General features: G+C 36.2%; 1 protein-coding gene across 7 annotated transcripts in view; it reads right to left on the reverse strand.

The window, feature by feature from the left end:
- Positions 1-26036, reverse strand: part of LOC135098060 (calcium-dependent secretion activator-like) — a 316893-nt gene that overhangs the window by 205997 nt on the left and 84860 nt on the right. For all 7 annotated transcript variants that reach the window (XM_064000265.1, XM_064000266.1, XM_064000264.1 and 4 more), the window contains exon 4: positions 6423-6544. In XM_064000265.1, the coding sequence (XP_063856335.1) occupies positions 6423-6544 (122 nt within the window). The remainder of the gene's footprint in view (positions 1-6422; positions 6545-26036) is intronic.

Consider the following 26036-nt stretch of genomic DNA (forward strand, 5'->3'; position numbering starts at 1 on the left):
GTGGCATTATGTGTAGAATCTATGAACTATAGTGCTATGTGTTTTTTTTTTTCTGTGTTTAACTACTTTTTTGCTATTTTTTCAATGTTAAAGTTTCACTTTGGAATGTAGTAGTACCTCAACTTACAAGTTTTTCAAGATATGAGCTATCACTTGAACAATTATTTGCTTTGAGTTGTGATCCAAAATCCAATATACGAGTGAACCTCAGCTATGCCACCGCTAGCTGGCACAGTGAGCAGCACCACATCGTTCACTTCAATTGTTTTCATATATTTGTTATTTATAAATGCATTTTCTTATAGTAAACCCTCAATACAATGAACACATGAGAGAGAGAGAGAGAGAGAGAGAGAGAGAGAGAGAGAGAGAGAGAGAGAGAGAGAGAGAGAGAGAGAGAGAGAGAGAGAGAATCATTGGCCATTGTCAAGGTCACTCACTGGCTGTCACACAGCCACAATTCATCTCTCAAACATGCAGTTGACTGTGTCAGCCAACCCTCCTGCATTTTAAGAACTAAGATGTTCATAAAATAAAGCAAGCATTCAATAATTTTGAAATATGCTGTAATTTGCAAAGTCTTATAAAATAAAATGAGTGTTTGATAGGGGTTATTACACAAGAAATTTGGTAAAGAGGTTTATTATATCAACAGTTTACTGTCATGTTTTTATATGAGAAAAAAAAAAGTGTTTTTTAGGGCCTGGAATGGATTAATAACATTTCAGTTAATTTCAATGGCAAAAGTTTACTTGACATATGAGCAAATTGAATTACAAGCTCTGTCAGGGAACAAATTAAACTCATAAGTCAAGGTACCACTGCATTTACACTTAAGTGACAGATATGAAGGAACAGGAAGTTTGTATCAAATACTACTTCAAACTTAGCAAATGTTGCAAAAAATTTACACAATTCTTAAAAAAGAAATTTTGTTATGATACTTTGGGCCATATGCAGATTATCACTGATTTAATCAGTTAAACTTTAACCACCATACTGCTGAAAATATTGCAAAATTATTCTTGAAGAGTGTAGGTAATTTATATGTAACATCTGCAACATTAAGGTGCTGTCATGCAGAACCTGGCAGTTCATTTTGTCAGATGAACTTAACATGAAACAGATTGCTGTAACATTTATACTATCGATGTTATATAACAACCATAACCAATATTGGCTGGAGGTCTACACAAGACTAGTGAGAATTCAAAAGCAATCAGAAATCATCCAGATTCCTTTTTCAAACTTATACCAGGCCACCTGGTATTATTTATTTGTAAAGATTCTCAGGTTTAATGGAGTATTTCACTAATTTCCTTGAGTCTATATGTATGTCATTATTTTCTATCAAACTAATCTTTCTTTAAGTTTAATGTTTCTGTCCAAACAGGCATAAAAATAGTTTAGGTTCTTCCCTACACTCATCAACTATTTTCTCCTGAAATCTCTTTTTTACCTTCATTCTTTCCTTCTCACCTTCAGATATTCATTCCTTGCTAGTTTAAATGCAACTCTGTAATAAGCCTTAATCACTGCTGATAAAGATGTTAAGAGATTATATTGATGATGATGATGATGATGATGACACGAGATCAAAATAGATAATGATTATGTGATGAGCAGCAGAATCATCATCATCATTATCATCATTACCTCTGATATTCAGCTCCGATCACACAACCCTGGTCCACACAAATGATGGACATGGGAAAAATATCCAGGACATACTGTGCAAACAAATTCTATACTAGTGCCACAGCACACTCCCATCTATAACTGTTGTCCTGCCTCACTCATTCCTCTTTCACTTCTTTCCTTTCCAGACTAAATGGACCTCTTTCCTTCATTTGAACCTCTCAGTCAACTCATTTATATACACAAATCTTTCTTTCACCTCCATTCATGATCATTCCCTATTCATATTTCTTACTGAAATCACGCCAAGCCTGTTCTCCGACTAGCCAAAACTTCTTCGTCAATAGAAAATCTCAGCCTTTCTACATCTAATTTCCCTCATGACACCATTGCCATCTCATCTATCTCTAAAGCTGAACTCTGCTAAAACTTTTGCTGAAAATGCAATGCTAGATTATTCAGGTCTTGTTCCCCCCTCTCTATCCTTCAGCTATTTCATGTCTCTCACTAAGACCTTTCCTAATGATGCTTTTTGTGCTCTTGTTGGCCTTAATTCTCAGAAGGCTTATGGATCTGATAGGATCCTTCCTATCATTCTCCAAATTGTGCCTGCTTGCTTGTACCTTACCTGGTACAAGCAACTCTGTTTCTCAACATCAACCTTTCCTTTCTGTTGGAAGTTTGCCTACATTCAGCCTCTTCCTAAAAAGGGTGACCGCTCTAATCCTGCAAACTACTGCCTTATTGATTTAATTTGCTGCCTTTCTAAATTTTTTTATCTATTCACAACAGAAAGATTCTTAAACATTTATCACTTCACAACCTGATATCTGATTGCCAATATGGATTCTGTCATGGCCACTCTACTGGTGATCTTTTGGCTTTCCTTACTAAGTCTTAGTCATCCACTTTCAGGGATTTTGGTGAAATTTTTGCGGTTGCCTTAGATGTAACAAAAGTATTTGACAGAGTCTGGTACAAAGCTACAATCTCCAAACTACCCTCCTACAGCTTCTATCCTTCTCTCTGTAACTTCATCTCAAGTTTCCTTTCTGACACCACTGTGTGAAGTCACCTTGTTAAGGTGGTGAGGCTTGAAGCATGGTCAGTACCACCTTCTTTAATGACTCACCTGTCACTGGATGGTTTTGTATCTGTCAGCTCTGTGGACTCAGAGCTCCCCTTTGGCACCATATGACTGCCATGTTGCTGAGTATTCCCTTTCCTTTAATCAATGAAAATCCTTTCTGACAATTCTACTGCTGCTGTGGTAGATAGTTACTCTTCTTATAAGCTTATTAATGGTGGTGTTCCTCAGGGTTTTGTCCTGTCAGCCACTTTCTATTAATCATTAATGTTAAGTCAAACTTACTGTCTTATCCACTCCTACACTGATGATACCACTTGGCACTTTTCCATGGCTTCTTTGATCTTTCTTAATTTTTTTTATCAAGGCAGAACAAACTTGGTGTTGTTAAGTACCTCAAACACTCAATTCCTATGTCTATGAACTCAAACTCAACACAAGCTTCCAGAGAAGTATACCCTCTTCTTTAATGACACTCAACAGTCTTCTTCTACAGTGATCATCCTCAGTCTGTTATTTACAAATAATCTAAATTGGAAACTTCACATCTCATCTCTTGCTAAAACAACTTCTATGAAGTTAGGTATTCTGAGTGATCTGCCCATTTTTCTCACTCTCCTGGCTGCTAACTCTTACCTGCCCAAGTATGGTGTACACTTCACATATGTTTAAGGGAGGGTTCCACTCATAGTACTTTTTTGAACAGGATGGAATGTCTTATCAACTCCTCTCCTCTAACTAACTGTCTTCAGCCTTTCTCTTTCTTTGCCACAATGTTATGTATCTTGCTACCTTCTACCACTATTTTCATGTCGACTGCTCTTTTGATTTTGTTGACTGCATACCTCCCCTCCTCCCATGGCCTTGTTGCACAAGACTTTCTGTTTTCTCTCACCCATATTCTGTTTCTGTATCTTCCCATTCCTATGACTTGAATTCTTTCAAGACCAATGTTTCAAGACACTTCTCTTCCAATTTTAGATAATCCTTTTGAATATTTCCCTTAGGGACTGGCATGTCAGTGGCCTTTTTTCTTAATTTTCTGAATCCCTTGGCCACTCTTATATAAAAAAATAAGTATATAATAAATAAATAAATAAATAAATAAATAATAAAAGGCACAAGTTGTGTACCATGAGTGTTCTGTTGTGTCCACTCTTTAGATAAATTTCTTACTGTTTCAAAACTTGCAGCATCACAAAACAGGCATTAAAAGAAAAAAATAAAAGATTTACAGTGAGCACAGTATTAAACATCAGCAGCACCACCCTTTTGTTTAACGTCCTTATTACAATAAAGAAAATAAAAAATAAAGGAAAAATGTATACACATAAATAAACCATACTAAAAATTTTAAGACTTCTATGCAAATATAAGATGTGGTATAGCTGTAGTTCTTGGGAGCATAAAGGTCCCAAAAATTATCTTGGAACCCAATGATTATTGTGGTGCCAGTGTACATATGTTTATAAGGCAATATATTTTGTACATATGTTTATAAGGCAATATATTTTGTCCTTCTGGTTGATCAGGGGTTCCATCCCTGGGAAAAGCTCTCAAGGCCAAAGACCTTTTTTTCACCTACAAATAAATTTCTCATTATTTCAGTGAATAGTCCAAAGGAGACATTACACTGGTAGTAGAGGTAAAGATTCCCATCAAATAACACCATGTTTTTGTAAGCATATCTGGGCAAAGTTTGCCCCTCATTCTTTATCTAAAGATCAGTCAAATACAAAGTGAAGTCTAATGTTTTATGGTACAGGTTGACATTAAAAAATCAGGCCATCAATAATCCAGTTCCTTCAGATTTCTGCATGAATTTCAGAGCACATTTTCAAATTTACACCATGAATTGATCTAAACAGAGGGAGCAATTTGTGTTGTGACCAGGAGTATAAAATTATCTTGGGGGCCTGATAATCATTATGGACTCAAAATCCAAGGCACTGTCCTTCTGTTCTCCTGGTCAGGGAATCAATCCCTAGCTACAAGCTCTCATGGCTAAAGATTTAACCCACTTTCAAATTAATTTCTGTGTTTCTAAAAATTGTTCAATGGAGGCATTACACAGCTACTCTGCTATAGCATTAATACTTGCCTTGACAGATCAAAACTCACAGTGAACAAAATAAGTGATGAAGCATGTCCCCAATTTTCATATACTGCCTCAAAATTTCATTAGTAGCAAGATACCTCCCCTTTAAGCATAAATTACAGCCTACCTTCTCCTGGGTTTACTTTTACAAAATTTCCACAAGCAAGTGAAATCCATTTCTTTACACAACACCAAGGTAAGAGCTTCTCAAACATTAGTGGGGGTGATCACCTAATGATCCTGCACCCTTATCTTAATGATTTGAGTACTTTTTGATGAGGTTTTGATATGATGAATCCCCATACTTTCAGATAACATTCCCATGATTGTTCTGCATATGTCTGGTAACTTCCTTGGCCTTGTGATACTGGCTGCCACTGTGCATGAAGACAGAGGCAATAGAAATATGATATGACTACAAGATTTTCTTCTCCAGTATCTTCAAATGCCAATGTGTACCCAAAGTAGTTTTACAAAGAGGGAAATACAGACTCCCATGATCCTCCAGACAGAATAATAAAGATTCATTATCTTGATGGTATAGGGGAGCTCATGCTTATTCTTCTTAGCAGAGCAATGAACTTCAATTCTTTCCTCCAAATTGTTTCTCATGCTGTAGTTTAGAGATGAGAGAAAACTTGTAAGGCAGCTGGAACAGCCATGTGATGGTCAACCTGCTTTGATTTCCTTTACTGGGATATTTTCTTCCCTTAGAGCAAACAGATGGAATTTCTTTATATGATACCTCTATGATTCAGATGTAAATATACATATAATAGTGTGGTAACAAAGAATGAGAAAACAGTAACTGGTATGATCTGGCTGAGGAACAAAATACAATCAATGTTGAATCCCAAGGCACAATGAACTCCTTGCAGGCTCTCAACCACACCAAATACTATGTCAAGCCTGTCAAATGTCACTAAATTTTCTCATTTCCAAGTGAATGAATACTGGGGTACTAAATGAAGCAACATTTCTACATATACAATAAACATGACTTCTGTCATTACTTACTGTACCCACTGTATATAATAACTTAAAAAGACTACGTTTAAAAACTTGTTCATCTTTTTACCAACCACTTAAAAAAGACAACATTATATAAAGAAAAAATATATCTATATTAGTATAAAAAAGGCAACTTAAGAAGCCAGGGTAAGAATTCATTACCCCTAAACTGTGACTGGTAGGGCCTGAGGCCTGAGATGCTACGACATCATCTTGACAAATGTTTAAGTTACAACCAATCTTATTTGATGATGAAGATAAGAACATGAAATCATAATACAGTATGAGATTTATCTCCTTCATTAATTCCTATGCAAAGATTACTTTTGCTCCTTTGTCTTTCCAAGGAGTGCTAACCAAGATGTTTTAACTTATTCTGCACAGTATTTCAGTTCATAGACAAATGATACTACCAACATCTATATCCCTTCTCTGAATTCTGCAAGATAAAAGAATAGATTATGACATTATATAGGTAAGTATGAATTACTAGCATGTTTCTATTTTCTACCTAACACATCAAAGGAACAATTAGCAAAATGATTTTTAATGGTTCTTTATGGAGATATATTTTATGACATCTCTTACATTGGTTTTGATGCCTCTGCTTGGTCAGTCTGAAGCTTTTCTCCACCCTCCACCTCCATCGTGCAGTAAAATATTCTGTTTGGTGGTAGATGTTTGATCTCCCGCACCTCCATCACCAGCACCTGCCCAGAGAAAAGTTAATTAAGCATTGATGATACAATGCATTCAATAACACTAACACACAAAAGAGTCTTATACATCTATGAGACCTGCCTTTAAAATTTTCAACAAATTTTGATATATATGTTTGTACTTGCATGTACAAACATGTAAGTTTGCAATATAAGTTTTAAACTTATTAATGATGCTGCATGCACACCTGAACTAATTTAATTTTGTATTAATAAACAATTACCTACATATCTGTTAATTAATCACCTATCTAATTATCTATAAATGATGGAAATTTATTTACCTATCCATCTAAATATCTATTGAGGAGATGCATTTACAATGCTCACTAAATCTATGCACCTCTGGAGTTTAACTGAATGACGCAAGTTCATTAAATATCACAGTACTTCCGTGATAAACCTATACATCACAGATCAAAGTTTGACTGTCATGATATTAATAATGTGATAATACTTGCCTTCAAAAATCATCTATTTGTATGACATATATTACCATTCTCTAGTACATAAATTATATATAAAACAAAATATCATGTCTTGATTACAATGAGTAAGCCATAAAATCTTATTTTAGCAGTAAAACTTGTGATCCACATCTATATAGACTTAAAAATATTATATGCCATGACTTTCAAGACAAAATATTAAATATACAAAATTAAGAAAAAATATTCTGAGAATGGTAACTTGCAAATATGGCAAAGTAGTTTGCATTGTTACAGGAAACAAAATTGTCAGTTACATAATGAGAACAAGTTCCATTCAGAAGTCATGAGTCAATTAATTTTTGGTCCTCAATTGCTTACAGATTATATAAAATGAAAATTAAGGAAAAGATATTTGGTTATGGCAATTGTGAAGTTTGAATGAAGTGTCATATTTGTAGATCTGATGAAAATCTAATTCAAACTAGGATTGTATATTCCATTTGCAAGTACCTGTTTATATAAAAACAAAAGCCTAGCAGTCTTGCAATTAGCATACTTGTCTCACAAATGCAATCTTGGGCTGAAGTTCCTGGCTAGATACAGATAATTTTACTTTATTTTCTTTGATACATAGCATAGAATTAACATAGATCAAATTTTAAAAGTTGTGACCTCTTTACGTGTGTATAGTACTACTGAAGCAAAAGGCTTGCAGTTTTGTCCTATATGCTAAAGGAGCTTGTATTTATATAACTGCAGTGAATAGGACATTAGATAAATTTATATCATCTGCTTTCATTTAGCTTGCTTAAAGAAAAAATTCATCGTACCTGGAACTAATATCATCTCCAATTCCTTTTAAATATCAAACCTACCTGATAAGGTAAACCTCTCGACAGGAAATTAATAACTAGTTTTTAAAAGCTATACAGTATCCATATGCCTTTGATATTCCATTATTTCCTATTAAAAGATTTCATCTAATTATTTGTTATATAGCTTTCTTTACTTCCTCTACTTATCACTATTTGAACTTATCTAATCTTCCTTTGTATCCCATCTGCTTAAAACATAATAAGAGACTGGCTATAGACACATTCTCTTTATTTTTTTCCATGATAAATTCATCATGTAGTCATGTAGGTGACTAGACCATGGCAGCATAATTCAGTCTTAATCTTCCTTATGCAACTATCAATTCTCTCCTAGAATTTTTCAATTCATGTAATGTCCATGTTTGTCAAAAACTTATAATTTTTTTCAATATTCACATGTGTTAGAGGATTTGTATGCATGTGTTTATCTCACTGTTGTAGTGTACAAGACCTATGCTACATTTATATAGTTCTGTTTCTGTATTTATTAGTTAAGGTTTTCCTTCTATTATGTGAATCCCTTGTTCATATTATGTCTTATAGACTATTTCAAATATCTGCTTTTCTTTGAGGAAGCTGCGAACATAATGCAAGATCATAAAAAAAATTAAGAGAATAAGAGAAGGTGCAAAAATCCAGAAGTGTGGAAGTTCCTACCTATTTGCACCTATAACCTAACTATATCCACCTATAACCCTTAGTCATAAGGTTATCTAATATCTACCTATATCCACCTATAACCTACCTGTATCTACCTATAACCCTTAGTCATAAGGTTATCTAATATCTTTTAAAGCTCCCAACAGACTCAAACATAATAATCTTATTACTATTAAATTTATGCCAGTCATTTACCACTTTATTAAAAAAAAAAAAAAATCTTATTTCTTTTCAAATCTATCTTTATCAAACTTGAGCACATTACTTTAAGTTACTAACACTGAAGATTTTGCCTACAATATCTTTATCATATCTCTCATGTCACTTGAAATGCAACAGAAAGACTACAAACTACATAGGTTACAAGGTAAAACTGGGAAAAACACATGGGAGAGAGAGAGAGAGAGAGAGAGAGAGAGAGAGAGAGAGAGAGAGAGAGAGAGAGAGAGAGAGAGAGAGAGAGAGAGAGAGAGAGAGTTGGGAAAATGGTTAGATTAGATGGAGGACATGCATATGTAGGAAAAATGAGATTGGGATAGGATGGGGGAAGAAAGGTCATTCAGGAAGATTGGGATAGGATGGGGGAAGAAAGGTCATTCAGGAAGGACATCAGAAAGATAGAGGAAGAGAAGAAAGATGGAGAAATGCAGCATGGCAAGTGTGTGAAGCAGAGACAGAACAGGACAATGTGCACTGGAGAGACAGGAACATTGCAGGATGGACAGAGGGTTGGAGAGAACATCAGGTGAGAATGGGTGAGGCACATGTAATCAATACATAATTGGGTAAGGTAGTCTACTGTCTATTCCTGTAAAACAGATAAACCAAAGATAGACAGGATTTAATGATGTGCAGTTTGTTAATAATTACATTACTCATAATTTAACAGTTCCAACCTGGGTGTGCCCATTTTCAGAGTTAGATTCCTTGGCACTAATTTTAATTTATCACTTACAGCCAGCTGTTTTGTTTATGTTCAGGCTAATACAGCATTCATACAAATATTGCTTATTTTTAGCTTATACATATAATATATATATATATATATATATATATATATATATATATATATATATATATATATATATATATATATATATATATATATATATATATATATATATATATATATATATATATATATATATATATATATATATATATATATATATATATATATATATATATATGCTTGTGAGAAGGGCTTGTCCATATGGAATTTTATGTCACAGAGGACAGCATAGACATGTAAATAGACACACAGTAGTGACAGCATTCTTTTATTCTTTGTTACATTTTGATAAACACAATCTCATCTTCAGGCTATCAACTAAAACCAGGTAAAAATTATTAAACCACTAAAAACACACTTATCTTATGAAGAGAGGGAGGAAGCTACAGTCCTCTGCTGATAACCCAGCCAGCCATTCGCCTACAGAAAGAGCTCAGAGTTCGTACTAACCAATCATTGGGTAGAACTGAGACCACTCATACATCACACACTGGGACAGTGAGGTCACAACCCCTTGGGTTACATCCCATACCTACTTGCTACTAGGTGAACAGGGGTTACAGATTAACAGATTGCCTTGTCGCATCCAGGACTTGAACCTAGACCTTCTCAGCTGTGAGCCAAGTGTGCTAACCACTACACTACACAATGTGTGTATCCATATGTTGGTGTACAGGAGATAAGGTGCTACTAGGTGAACAGGGGTTACAGATTAACAGATTGCCTCGCCGCACCCAGGACTTGAACCTAGACCTTCTCAGCTGAGAGCCACGTGTGCTAACCACTACACTACACAATGTGTGTATCCACTTCAAGGGAAGTGCTTTTAGTGTTTATATGGTTTTTACCTGTTTTTAATTGATAGCTTGAAGATGGGATTGATTGTTTTTTTCCAAAAATGTAACAAAGAATGAAGGAATGCTGCCACTACTGTGTGTGTATGCTCTCTCTCTCTCTCTCTCTCTCTCTCTCTCTCTCTCTCTCTCTCTCTCTCTCTCTCTCTCTATATATATATATATATATATATACAGTGGGAAATGTTTAAATGTTATGATCACCTTCAGTTTGGCAGTAAGTGGGTTACTCTTTTCTGTGTCACTCTGTAAGACTTCCCTCACTAAATCAGTGATAAAGGGAATACCTTTGTGGTCTAAACAGTATCTTCTAATAAGTTCCATGTCAATAAGTTCATTCATTGCATCCATTCTGGATAAATAATTTCTGAGCTAGAGATGTTGTGAAATGGCCATCTTGGCTGTGGGAGCATCTGTCGAAAGCCACTAAGACAGTCTGCACAGATTGAATGATTAACTGTTTGAGTTTATTGCCATAAATAGGTTTTACAATACATATGTACAATGAACATTTGTGGCATTAGTCTGTTGAGCATTTGCTCCCTAGAGGACAGAAGATAAACATACCTTATTGCAGTATGGCGAGTGCAGCAATACATTTTAATCATACCCTAAATATTCCTTATTGATATATGAACATACCTAGGATATCTAATTACTCATATAAGAAAATCGTATCCTAACAGTAAAACATGCATAAATTTGTCTCGAATTTTGCCTCTGTAAATCATACAAATATTTTTTTTTATTTAACTTTAAATGTATTGAAATTATTTAATTGTTTTCACATCACATGGAAATCCATTCCAGCATTGTGGCCCTACATGATGTATGGAGAATTTATATAGTATTGTACATGACTGAGATAAAATCAAATCAATATTATTTCCCCTTGTGCCTTGACCATGATGAAAAACCTTAAATATTCTTGTATTGTGGTTGCTGTTATTTAAATCAATAAAAATACTAAGTAGCATAAAATACTTCTTGACTAAATCAAATTTCAACAACCATAGTTCGTTAAACAGCACATCAGTGGGATCGTATTTTCTTTAAAGCAAACTGTTCTGATCAGTTTCTTTTGAGATACAAAAAAATTTCTTATAAATATAGGCCAAGAACATCCCAATATAGCAACACAAAAGGCAATATAGGGATAACAAAGGGGATAATAAATACTCTGTAATACCTTGATAGTAAGGTTGCGTCTAACCTATATATAATTCCACATGTTTTTGATAAATTTGTGCAAACAGACTGTATATGATCCTTCCAAATTAAATTTTTATCTATAATAACACCTAATAATTTAGTACTAGTAATTTGTTGTAGTTCACACCCTCTTAAAGATACTGAACCAAAATTATAAAAAAACAAACGACTTTGTAATAGTAAATAACTAGTCTTTTTAATGTTAACAGATAAATCATCTGCCAAGACCCAACTTGATATCTTTTCTAATTCACTATTCACTTTTGTATGTAACTAATCTAATGTTTTATCTGTCATGAGGAGATTAGTGTCATCTAGGAACTGATTAATCCATTATACACTGACTCCTATGAGGAAAGTAGTTTGGTTTCTGAATATTTTAGATTTTAAATGGCATTCAGGAACAAATTAAGTTCAAGAAACGAGGTTCCATTGTATGTAAACAAGGTGTTCCAGAAGGAAAGTCATATATGACTTGAAAGATCAAGTCATTTTAAGTGGGACACATTCTTTGGTCAAATGCTCCTAATACCATGGTTTAGAAATTACAGGGCATTTTATTATGTATGCACTAAGAGTTGGTGAGAAGGAGTGGGGAGAGGGCAGCAAAGGTGGACATTGGCACCATAAGGATGCTATTTCATTACACATCAACGTTTTCATAAATAAAGATATAACTGAATTCAAGAACGCAATGTATCATTGTAGTAAATAATAGCTAAAAAAACATCACATGCCATATGGCAACAGTGACCAGCTGGACATTGTGGGATGGCCTGTGTGCAGCTACTTGCTACTGATGCACATCCATATTCAAATGCCCTATAATTTCTAAACTATGGCATTAACAGCATTCAACTACAGAATATTTCCAACTTAGAATGACTTGATCTTTCATTTCTGAGAATATGTAACATCCTGTGAGTGAATATATATATATATATATATATATATATATATATATATATATATATATATATATATATATATATATATATATATATATATATATATATATATATATATATATATATATATATATATATATATATATATATATATATATATATATATATATATATATATATATATATATATATATATATATATATACACACACACACACACACACACACACACTAACAGAATTACTTGGCATTGCCTGGGTAAAATATAAGTTTATTACACTAAGTTAGTGGTTTGCCCAGCAAGACAATCATGCAATTTTCGTTTACAGCAGCTAGGGTACACAATAATGAACATGATTCATTCCAAAGTAGTGTTCGTTATGGCAAATGTGCACTATGGCAAATGAAGAACCTATGGGAAAAAATTAACTGAATCCAGGAAACCAGAAAATAATTTAAAAAAATTCCACATTTAAAAAAATATATATCAAAATGAACACATTTGCACTGCTACATTTGAGATAACACAACAAATACATACAATACCCTCCCAAGTTTTGCACTTAGTCCTAAATTCTTACTATCCTGAGTTTCATGCATTATCACCACAAGTTTCACATTTTGTCACATTTACCTACTGTCTGCATATATATATATATATATATATATATATATATATATATATATATATATATATATATATATATATATATATATATATATATATATATATATATATATATATATATATATATATATATATATATATATATATATATACAGTAAACTCCCGATAAGTTGGAACCGTCTCTCTCTCTCTCTCTCTCTCTCTGTCTCTGTCTCTCTCTCTATTTCTTCTCCTTTTGACCTTTTCCAGAGAACTATTTCACCTCTCTCCACCACAGGAGCAACTGGAATAAGTCACGAATACTCTCTCCTCTAATATCTGGCTTCTTCCAGATTCTGGTGTCCTGTAGGGCCTTATATGGTACAGGTCCTCCCTGTTATATGATTCATCATTATACTATAATTTGCTTTCACAGTCATTCTTCTTTGCTACTCTTTGCTCACTGTGTGATCAGTTATGCTTTTTTTTTTTACAATCACCCTAGTGTGCACTCACTCTCTCCAAACACAAGTGTAGTGGCATTTGTTTGGGTGAACGATCATAGCGCCACAATACTCCAGCGGCTAGTGTTTCCTGCACTCTCCTTGTGTTCGCCAGCTGTGTTGTGTTTGGAAGTGCCCGGGATTTACCAGAGATGTACGACATCAGTGACTTTATATTGTCAACCATGGCTTCCAAATGCCTTGCTGGCTCCAATGACTGCCCTATCAAAGCCAAGAAAGCAAGAAGAAACATCAATCTTGAGACAAAATTGGTGATTCTGATGTGGCATGTTGGAGAAGGGGTGAATGTCATTGCACAATTGCTTGGTTTGGCTCAGTCATCTGTCTCCACTGTCTTCAAGAATGCTGCCAACATCAGGAAAGCAGGTGAAGCTTGCACTAATATCCCTTAGCCTAGGAGGGGACATTAAGGCAAGGGGTCCTCCAGCCTAAGGGGGGGGGGGCAATATGGACTTGACACTATAGTGAAAGTACAAAAATTATTTTAATTTTATTTTATTGCTTTATTCTTGTTTATCTTATTTTTGTAACATGTTTTATTAATTCAGGCAATAACTGTATTTACATACAATATCCCTCCCTAAATATGCCTTTACCTTGACTCACTCAGCACCACATCTATGCTCTCTGAAATTTCACTGGCTACTGATTGAACAAAGAGAGATGGGGACCCACACCACCAGGAAGAGAAACACAGGCCAGAACATGTGATGGGGGTGGGGGGGGGGAAGAGAGGCCTGCCTCCTGCCCATTGGATGCTCTATGCACTCATCGCTCTCTCACTCTCTCTGATCACTTATGTTTCAAAAACTCTAGACATTTGGGGGCTGGGTGAAAACAAACTACATCATGAGGAACATCAACTCTTCACCTGCTCACCCATGCAGTCTTAACTCTCAAAAAGGACTGGAAAGGGGGAAATTGGGTTGGGGAGAAACACTTAAATTTAAACTGTAACTTCCTGGCTCATTCCTCTACCTGTCAGGGCCATGTCTGCATCCCATGCTCCCCCCCCTGTCCCTCTCTCTTCCTCTCTGTTCAGTCCATTACTATTTGTGCAGCACATAACACACCCTCTCCCAAACAATGAAATTTGGAAGTCTTATGACTTATTAAATTTTGGTATAAAGGTGACAATATTTAAGTCCTGGCCTGGGGCAAACAATTGGCCATGACATTGTTGGCCCCTTTAATGTGCCTGACATTGAGATTATCACAGATGGGCATTATAGCGATAAATTATCATGATAATTTATCACAATAACGATATCGGGTTATCATTTATCCAATAATTATTCCTCCTGCATTATCAATTCATTGGTATCACCAATACTTTTGGTTCCAAACTAGCAATAATCAATAATTTTATTTTTTGGAACATGAGGATATTGAAGTTTTGAACTTTTGAAATCAAATATAGTTATTTTATTTAAAACAGTACTTTTCATTGCTGAAGAGACAAGATAAACATTGTATTTGAATTTTTCTAAGATTTTTCTAAATTTCAAAGATAAAGATAAAAATAAAGATTTGGATTTATTGATTTTTTATTTAGGATATTGATATTTTCATCGCTAGTATCGGAACTTTGGATATATTGATTTATCGGTTATTGGGTGATGAATCCATTCTGAGTTATCACTAATAAGGTTATCATTATCGATTTAATGGTTATTGTGATAATTTTTTTCATTATTGTGCCTAGCTATAGAGATTGTGCTCCCTCAGCAGCAGCGGCAGACCCCACCAGGTGAGTCTCACATTTTTATATTTGAAGCAGTTTAGAAATTGCAAGGGACTGTGATCTGAGAAAATAGTTACCTTGGGCTCATAGGCAGGCATATAAACTTCAAAATGCTGCTGTGCCAAAATTATACAAAGGAGCTCTTGTTCAATGACTGAATTTTCACAACTTCTGAGTTGTGGTGAACTTCTCAGACAAATAGCAAACGGGATGATTGACTTGATTATCATCTGGCTGTATCAGTACAAGCTGGCATTGACAGCTAAGGCAAAGGGCCTTGAAAAATCAGGTGCCCTTAACACAGGTAGGCTGCACAGCACAGATTTTTCTTCACAAAGGACCCTTGCACTCTCCTGTCTAATTCCAGCAGTCTCCCTTCTATAGGAGGTCTGTTAAGGGGACCAGTAAGGTAGAATACCCAGGAACAAACTAATAGCAGTATCCGATTACCCTGAGGATCCTCTGGAGAATTCAACGATAGGTCAGGGTGGGAAACCACCTGATCACCTCCACTTTGGCCTTAGGAGGGGTAACATAAACTTGACCCACAACATATCCCAAATATTGGACTTGGGCCTTAATGAAGTCACACTTATCAAGAATGACTACTAAGCCAGCCTCCTGCAGATGCACAAACAGAGCCTCCACATTATTAAGGTGGTCATACCAGTTAGTGTCACAGATCATCACATTTTTAATATAAATGACAGTGTGGCACACCTTCTACTACTATGTCCATCAATTGCTAGAAATGGGCCAGGACATTTTTGAGGCCATAAAGGATGACCTGGCTCTGATACACAGCACCATTTGCCACAAAGCTAGCAATGTCTTTGGCCCAGTCAGTCAGGGGGACTAGCCAATAGCCCTTGACATGATCAATTTTCATTATGAAGGTGGCTGCCCTAATTCAGTCCACAGAATCATCTATCCTAAGAAGGTGATAAGTGTCAACCTAAGACAGAGAATTTACCTTTCTGAAATCTAAACAAAACCTAACCTGGTCATCAGGGTTAGGCTGGAGGGTGATAGGAGAACTCCACTTACAATAGGTCTATTTGATTAGACCATTATCCAGCATGTACTTCAAATCCTCCTCCAGCAGCTGTTGTTTATGGGGATTTACATGATAGGGAGCCAGTTTGACAGGGGCAGCAACCTCTATATCAATATCATGTTCAACAATTGCCATTTTCCCCGGGACACTGCTGAAGACCGAGGGGTATTTTCCCAAACAGTCTAACATCTCACATTGGCATCCTGGACCCAAGTGACTCAGTTTTTCTTTTAGGAGCTGGGCACTATTCTGCTCCCATTACTCTACAGGCACAGTCTGCTCAAGGAAAAAATTATCAGGTTCTTCTCCATCATTTCCCAGAAATAAAACTAAAGGCATCTCTTCCTAAGCTGAAACTAAAGGGGTTGGCTGGCTATTCTTATAGTAATAAGAATAGCCAGAGCTGAGTCCACTTCTGCCAATCAAGAGTAGCAACCACATAATCCAATTCACCCACTCGCTTCTCTACTAAGTAGGAACTGCTGTAGCATGCAGCCAGCGGCTATCCTTGGACCAGGAGCAACACCAGCACCTCATCCCCTGGAGTGAAACTCCAGTACTTGACCTTCCAGTCATAGTACACCTTCATGTTCTTCTGAGCCTGGCCCAGGTGCGACTGAGCCAACTTGAGAGTTTTCAGCAGATGTTCCTGTGTACATATCACCATTCCCAATAAGGATTCCGGCAAGCCCGAACTGGGACAGTGCACACAGTCTCTGAAAATGAGCTGATTTGGAAAGAACCCCAACGACTTAGTAGGTGCCTCTTGCACAACAAACAGGACTGCCTCATCCATCCCAATCCTTATATCCTCATCATGGTCTACACTGAAGGCCCTCAACATGGCTCCTTGTGACTGAGGGAGGTAGTCACCAGGGAGAACATGCCTAATCCCCCACTCAGTCATTGTTTGAGCAAACAATTTCAAAATGAAACTAGTCCCTTGGTCTGACTGTATCTCAGAAGGCAGTATAAAATAGATAAAGAAGCTTAACAATGCCCTAGAAGGTGGAAGATGACCCACTATATCAGAAAGAACCGTGTTGAAGGGAGGGGCAACTGCCAGGATGGGGTGGAGAGGTGCCACCAGTGGCATTTCATTTGGCTTGCCCACCACTTGACAAGTGTGGCAGCACCTAAATACAGTAGCAACACTACCAGCCATGCTAGGCCACCAGAAATTTTTCTGCAGTCTCTCCACTGTCTTTCAAATTCCAAAGTGCCCAGCCATTGGGCCCTCATGTGCCAGTAGCACCAGTGCTTGTCTAAACTTAGAAGGCACTATAACTTGGAGTAACTCTCCTCTGTCCACCTCTCTCCACTGGCAATACAAAATTTTATTCAACAATACAAACTCCTTCTGACCTTTCACCTTTTCACTACACTCACCCACCATGACAAACTTCCTGTCCCTCTGCTACTCCTCAATTAATTCACCAGGCTCAACTTCATCAAGATCCTTTGGAACAACAGGGTCAGGTGGCAGTGGCAAAGCTGACACTCTAGTCCCCTGCAAATCCACCCTTAAATATACAGAAATATCCCTCCCTAAATATGCCTTCACCTGGACTCACTCAGCACCACATCTATGCTCTCTGAATTTTCACTAGCTACTGCTTGAGCAAAAAGAGAAGGGGATCCATGCCACCAGGAGGATGCACACAAGCCAGAACATATGATGGGGGAGAAGAGGGAAGGGGGTGTGAGAGACCTGCTTCTAGCCTGCTGGATGCTCTAAGCACACATTGCTCTCTCACTCTCTCTGATCACTTATGTTTTGAAAACTCGAGGGACATTTTGGGGGCTGGGGAAAAACAAACTACACCATGGGGAACAGCAACTCTTCATCTAGACATCCCTGCAGTCTCAACTCTCAAAAAGGACTGGAAAATTGAGTGGGGAAGAAACACTTTAAATTTATACAAGTTTTACTGTAACTTCCTGGCTTGTTCCTCTACCCGCCAGTGATGCATCCACGTCCTGTGCTCCCCCTTGTCTCTCTCTCTCTTCCTCTCTGTTCTGTCCATTACTATTTGTGCAGCTCATAACAGCATAAAAAAAATTTGATCCTTATAGGTAGTCTGCAAATATGTTATTTTAATTTTTGGGAAGTTTGTCTCAACCAGACCAGAACCACAGTCATTTTCTGCTAATGATTTTATTAAACCCTAAAGGGCAGGGACATTATGCTGTAAATCACTCCTGCATAGCAGTGTTTTAATACTTTCATGGAAATTTCTCCATTTTTATTACAAATTTCACAGCTCTGATTGGGTTATCCCTTTAGATTTAAGAGCATTTCCTTCATTGATCCTTCCTCTTTAATCTGCCACAAACTTCAAGTTTCTACATCATGTGGTTTTTCTGTGGTGATGTGATGAATTAGAGAAACTATCTTACTACAGCAGACCTTTACCTAGAATGCTGCCAAGAATTTACAAGGTGAGTAAATATTTCTCCCCAAGTTCCTCAGCAATATCCCATATATATATATATATATATATATATATATATATATATATATATATATATATATATATATATATATATATATATATATATATACACACACACACACACACACACACACACACACACACACATAATGCCGTAGTTGATGGCTTATAAGATGCACCTCAGTTTAGGCAAGCATTTAGAAAAAATAAATAAATAAATAAAATAAAATAAAATAAAATAAATAAATAAAAATAAATAAATAAATAAATAAATAAGCGGGTTTAAGCTCTGAATATGAAATGAATGGTTTAACCAGACATTTAAAGCCCTCTCATATATATTCAGATCCTTATTAGATCCCAATATTTTTCCTTAGCAAATTTCTATCATTTGTAATTGCATACAATTGCGCAATTGCATACACAATTGCGTAACATACGCAATTGTGTATGCATGTTGTTTCTGTGACTCCATTATGTTGGGGTGATGGAATCTGGAAATTTTAAACACTATTGCATAAACTGTATTATACAAATATCATGCAGACAATCACCATGAGTTGTCCTACCTCGTGAAGCTCTCTTCACTTATAAAATCTTTTGTTTTGTTAGGTAGTAAGCTATTTTCTAGAAAAAAAAAAAAACAATAGTTTCCCATTTGCTTCAAGTTTTGTTGAACATGTATGCAAGGTAAGAATGTTAAAAGATAGGTGCAATTTCAGTTGCATGAAGGTATGTCTTACCTAAAGACGCAGTGAATCCTGCACGTATCGCTAGGTTTAGTGTGTAACTGACCGGGAATTTGTTTTGGTACATGCAATGTGTCATCACTTAATTTCTTTCTGACTCACTTTCTGACTGTCTCACATTCAGACAAATAAAATCTTAAATGCTTTTATTGTTATTGTTTAACATACCATTGATTGATAGATTATAAAGACAGATAGATAATTATTTAATTCTTTAGGTCTTATCCCAACAGTAAATGCTTGACTTCCTTAGTGCTGGCTTAGGCTATTTGAAAAGGAAGTCCATTTTCCTGTTCCTGTTTTGTGCAAACAGATCAATAAATTGAAAATTGAAAAATTGAGTTCTTTCAATGCAGAAACCGTCTTTGCTTCTTAAGCCATTTTGCAAAATACTGCTAGGCCTACCTGGGAGAAGAAAAAAAATACCATTTTATACGATGTTTCTGTGATTTTATACCATCTATGATAATCAAGATTGAGCACAAGCCATCATTGATCAATAATATTTTAAAATCATCTCTGACAAATTGAAAAACACGATCGAAAATAAGACCGACGCAAGAACACTCACCTAGCCACAACAACGGCCGAGACAAGACTGCGCTGGACGCAGTCCACACTCGCCATTCCGCCCATTTCTCCCCGCTTTCCTATCATTAAATAGTAAATAATTTCCATACTTCCTCATTGTTTTGCAGTATTTTTTTCATATAAACATATGAGAATTGATGTTTTCATGTGAATGATAGTCAAACATAAATAAATTAACATTATTTTCGTGAATCCTAGAAATCCACTGGGGGGCTGCAGTCTCGCAGTCCCTATTGACAAGACGCCACTGGGTTGCCCCTTGCCACTAACCACTGTCCCAGAGCTGAACCTTGGCCTTCGTATATGGTGCCGGGTCATTTTCTGAGACTTAAAAAAAAAAGAAGGCACATTTTATAAGCCATCAAATATGGTGTATATATATATATATATATATATATATATATATATATATATATATATATATATATATATATATATATATATATATATATATATATATATATATATATATATATATATATATATGTATATATAGACACACACACACACACACACACTCCCTGACTTACGAACATTCAAGTTACAAACATCCAGAGGAGAGGCCTGCCTCAGGAGAAATCCCAAGTCACCAGTAGAATCAAGACCAAGAAGTACCATGTTTACATTACACTGCACCACTCCACCACTGCATCATGCCAAATGTGAGTACAAAACACACACACACACACAGTGGTAGGCTGTGTGGTATGACTGTGATGAGTTGGTGTGTGGCTCTTGTGATGCAAGTGATATGTGGAATGGCTGGGAGTGATATGGCTTGTTGAGTGACTGAGTGTGGTACAGCTTGTTGTGTGTCATGATGTGGGTTTGTATTGATGGTGTGGCTGGGTGCTGTGTGTGGTGTGGTGTGGATGAGTGTTGTTTGGCATGATGTGGAGGGTGAAATGTGAATTATGATGTGATGTTGATCGTGGTGTGGCTGGGTGTGGTGTGACTGAGTGTGATATGGTTTGTTGTGGTGGGTGATATATAATGATGTGGCTGAAACTGGCTCAGGAGAAATCCTGAGTCACCTGTAGCTGCACTGTTACACCATGTTGAAGGTGCAGACAACACACACATACACACAAATACACAATGGCAATGCTGCACTGTTGCAATATGGCAAAAGTGAGGATAAAACACACTCACACAGTGTTAGGCTATGTGGTCACCATAAACATGTGTTTTCAGTGTTTTCAGTACTACAAGTTTTGTGATCCTTGAGTTTATTGCTATGGCTCTGGAAGAAAGCAAGCATGAAACTTAGGAAAGGTACGTAACATAACAACTTATGAACAGCCTTCTAGATCCTAACTCATTTGTAAGTCAGGGAGTGTCTGTGTGTGTCTATATATATATATATATATATATATATATATATATATATATATATATATATATATATATATATATATATATATATATATATATATATATATATATATATATATATATATATATATATATGCAGGTGGAACCTCAGTTACCAAATGCCTCCCTTTTTGAACAAATTGGTTTTCCAACAAAATTTTGAACTCATATTTGCTTTGGTTGCTGTACCATAATTCGGTTCTCAAACAAAGTTACTGTATAAGACAACACTTGAATCATCCTAAAAAAGACACAAAAAAAGTGAGTCACTCTATATGTCAAATACAAAAAAAACTTAAAATTTTATGCAAAATACCACTGTAAACAACAACCTTATAATATGACTTTTGGTGAAGTTAGACATAGTAAAATAGGAATTCATTTTTGAAAAAAAATGTGTTGAAATATATTCCCATTGAAAAGTGTGTAAACAAAATTTAATGTAGTACAACTGAAACCCTCTGCTGGCATTATATATGAATGGACAAAGCAGGAGGCTTTGCAAATATTCTCCAGTTTTTCCTACAGCTGAAGAAGGAACCACCATATTTGCTGGTGCATTAGATGCATTTTTTTCTAGCAAAAAAAAAAAAAAAAAAAAAAAAAGAATAAAAAATAAATAAATAAAATAATAATAATAATTACCATGCATTTAATGTGCCAGTAATACAGACACTGAGGCCTGTGTAACTGGACTTATAGCTGTGAAATTGAAGCAGTAGTACACTAATCACAATTATTGTAACTCATAATATTGCTACTAATATAATCTCTCTCTCTCTCTCTCTCTCTCTCTCTCTCTCTCTCTCTCTCTCCCCCCTTCCTTGCCCTTCCCTGCCCTTTCCTGCCCTTCTCTCCCTTCCCTCCCTTCATCCATAACTCTCTCTCTCTCTCTCTCTCTCTCTCTCTCTCTCTCTCTCTCTCTCTCTCTCTCTCTCTCTCACTCCTTTCCCTTCCCTCCTTCCCCCTTCCTCTCCTTTGTCCCTTATCTCTGACAGATAAGGGGGAGGGGAAGTGACAGGGTGGGAGGTTTGAGACAAGACAAAAGAGGAATGAACATAACAAGAGAAGGAGAGTACATGAAGCAAGGAAGTGGAAGAAGGATAAAGGAGAATGATGGGAGGACAGGGAGAAAGTAGAAAGAATAAAAATAAGCAGCAAGAGTGAAGAGTGAGTGAAGAATTAGAGGAAGAGAGGAAGTATTGAGAAATTTCTCTCTCTCTCTCTCTCTCTCTCTCTCTCTCTCTCTCTCTCTCTCTCTCCTCTCTCTCTCTCTCTCTCTCACACACACACACACACACACACACACACACACACACACACACAGAGAGAGAGAGAGAGAGAGAGAGAGAGAGAGAGAGAGGGAGAGAGGGAGAGAAAGAGTGAGAGAGTGGGGAGAGGGAGAGAGAGAGAGAGAGCCTCTTCTCCTCTTGCAGCCTTGTTGCACAAGACTTTCTTCTTTCTCTCATCCCTATTCTGTCCACCTCTCTAATACAAGAGTTAACCAGTATTCTCAGTCATTCATCCCTTTCTCTGGTAAACTCTGGAACTCCCTTCCTACTTCCGTATTTCCTCCTTCCTATGACTTGAACTCTTTCAAGAGGGAGGTTTCAAGTAACTTACCTGTTTTTTTTTTTTATCATTCTATCTGACATCTCTATGGCATTAAGTGGGCCTTTCTTTGTATTCAAAATTTTTGTTGCCCTTGGGCAGTGGCCCTCCTACACGAAACACACACACACACACACACACACACACACCAGAGCAACTTAATGGTCTGGGATACACGGGACACTAGAGGACATGGGAAGAGGCTGAAGAGGAGTGCTTGTAGAAGAGATGTCAAAAAGTATAGTTTCCCATATAGAAGTATTGATATATGGAACAGTCTGGATGAGGAGATAGTAAATGCAGAAAGTATACATGGATTCAAGGCTAAGTTGGATATTAAAAGATATGGAGATGGGACGCCACCAGCATACCTCTTTTCCCATAAAGCACAACTAGGTAAACACACACACACACACACACACACACACACACACACACACACACACACACACACACACACACACACGCACACACACACACACACGCACACACACACACACACGCACACACACACACACACGCACACACACACACATCCACAAAAAAAGAAAAAATTGTTTTCAGAAAATTTAAGATGAAATATCATAATTTTTTTTTTCCACAAAACAGCCTTGTAAAATAGGGCTGCTTCTCATACAGATGTGTCTAACATGCCAGCAAATATGGTATATAAAGGTCTTATAGGCATGGAACCCCAAGCTAAGTGGCAAAGGAAAGCAAACATGGGAGGAGATGAATCTGTGCAGCTTCCAATGTTATATATGGATGAAGTCTATATACTGAGAAAAAATTTCAAGAATGTCAGTGTATCTAAAAAGAAACAATATATATAGGAGAAGATTATGGCTAACAAGTAGCCTCATGCTGGTGGTGCAAGGCAACGGTTTGTTTATCTTTAGAAAAACTGATTGTAACGCATACAAGTTTACACCATCTTTGTCCATCCATCCTTTTTCATGAAAATGTACAAAAATACCTGATGGGAATTTTATTTTAAGTTTAGTTTTGCACTTGAAATGATGGTACCTTATTACTGGCAATACATTCAAGATATTTTATTCATTACATTTGTATATCACCATCTCAGATTGAAATTTGGGGATTATCTTATCTGAAAGTTGTTTTATCCGCTGAAATATATGGTACTTGATTCCTTATACTAAAAGACAAAACATAAGCTGCCATTTATTACTAATTTATAGTTTCTATATTTTCTTTGTTTTTATGTATTTGGAGGAGAGACACACTAGGTACACAGTAATTTGATTTTTGAAATAAAGTAAATGTGATCCCACTGATGAGTCTCGATGTAAACACAATTTTCGGCTTTGTCAGAAGTAATCCTGAGCCACCTGTAGCTCTCTCAATGACCCACAACGTCATCACTACTGCACATCCGCATTTTCCCAGTAGCTTTTCCCAGCAGCAAGATGTCTAAGCATTATGATCACCTTCATTTCGGGTAGCTCCTCTCTGTGCCACTCTGTAAGGCTTTCCTCACTAGATCGGTGACAAAGAGAATACCTGCACAGTCTAAACAACATCTTCTGATGAGTTCTGTGTCACTAAGTTCATTCAGTACATCCTTCCTGGATAAACAATTTCTGAGCTGAAGATGTTGTGGAGCAGCCATCTTGGCAGTGGAAACGTCTGTCATAAGCCACTAAGACAGGATGGACAAGTGTCCAGGAATGGATTAATCCATTTTACATTGATTCCTATGGCAAAAATAGTTTGTTTCCAAACATTTCAGATTTCGAACAGCATTCAGGAATAAATTAAGTTCAAGAATTGAGGGTCCACTGTATATATATATATATATATATATATATATATATATATATATATATATATATATATATATATATATATATATATATATATATATATATATATATTATATATATATATACGGTCAGCGACATTCACAATTAGAACTCCTACCGACATGAGTGTCACATTGCACAAACTGGTAACTCACTCCTCCTTGATGTGAAAAATATCTGCAAGGAGAAAATAACTACATGGCAACTTAGGTTAGTCCGTCATATGTGTTTTGAAAGCACAGAATAATGGATTCAGTGTTTGACACATTGGCATAAGGGAAAGTTATCTTTTGTGATCACTCCTTGCTTCAGCTAACATAATGGTTATGTTTGTTTTAAAGAAAGTGTTCTAATGAGGTGAAATGTGATGGCTGGAAAATATACAGGCCAATTCCACTATTTTTTGTCACCTCTTCTCTCAGTTCTTTGTTTTCTTTTTCTCTTTCCATCTCCCTCTTCATCTCTGTTATATCACTGGATATCTCCTTTACATTGTTACCACCCACTTCTCTTTCTTCCTTCCACATCTTTATCATCACTGTTAAGCTACATATTTCCTTTCATATTTTCACATTTTCTTCTTTAATTTTCCAAATTCATTTATTTGGATGAGCTATGTTGAGATCCTCTTCCTTGAAGCCCTCAAAAATATTTGGGTTCAAGCCAGCTGCCATCTTCCCTGCTGATATCACCAACTGCCAGTGCAAGGGATAGAGAGTCCAGTGTGTGTGTGTGTGTGTGTGTGTGTGTGTGTATTTACATAGTTATATAGTACAAGGTTCGAGCACGGCTCATAGTGTCCTCTCTCCTTTATATTTATCCAACATTTCCTTCAATTTATGTATGTTTGGTGCTGTAACAACCTCTTCATTTAGACCATTCCAGATATCCACAGTTCTATGTGGAAAACTGTACTTCTTGATGTCCCTCAAACACTGACTTTTTTCTGATCTTCTTTGAGTGCCCTCTTGTCCTTCCAGCTCCATCTTCTT

The sequence above is a fragment of the Scylla paramamosain genome, unplaced genomic scaffold, assembly GCF_035594125.1.
Source record: "Scylla paramamosain isolate STU-SP2022 unplaced genomic scaffold, ASM3559412v1 Contig43, whole genome shotgun sequence".
Classification (NCBI taxonomy): Eukaryota; Metazoa; Arthropoda; class Malacostraca; order Decapoda; family Portunidae; genus Scylla; species Scylla paramamosain.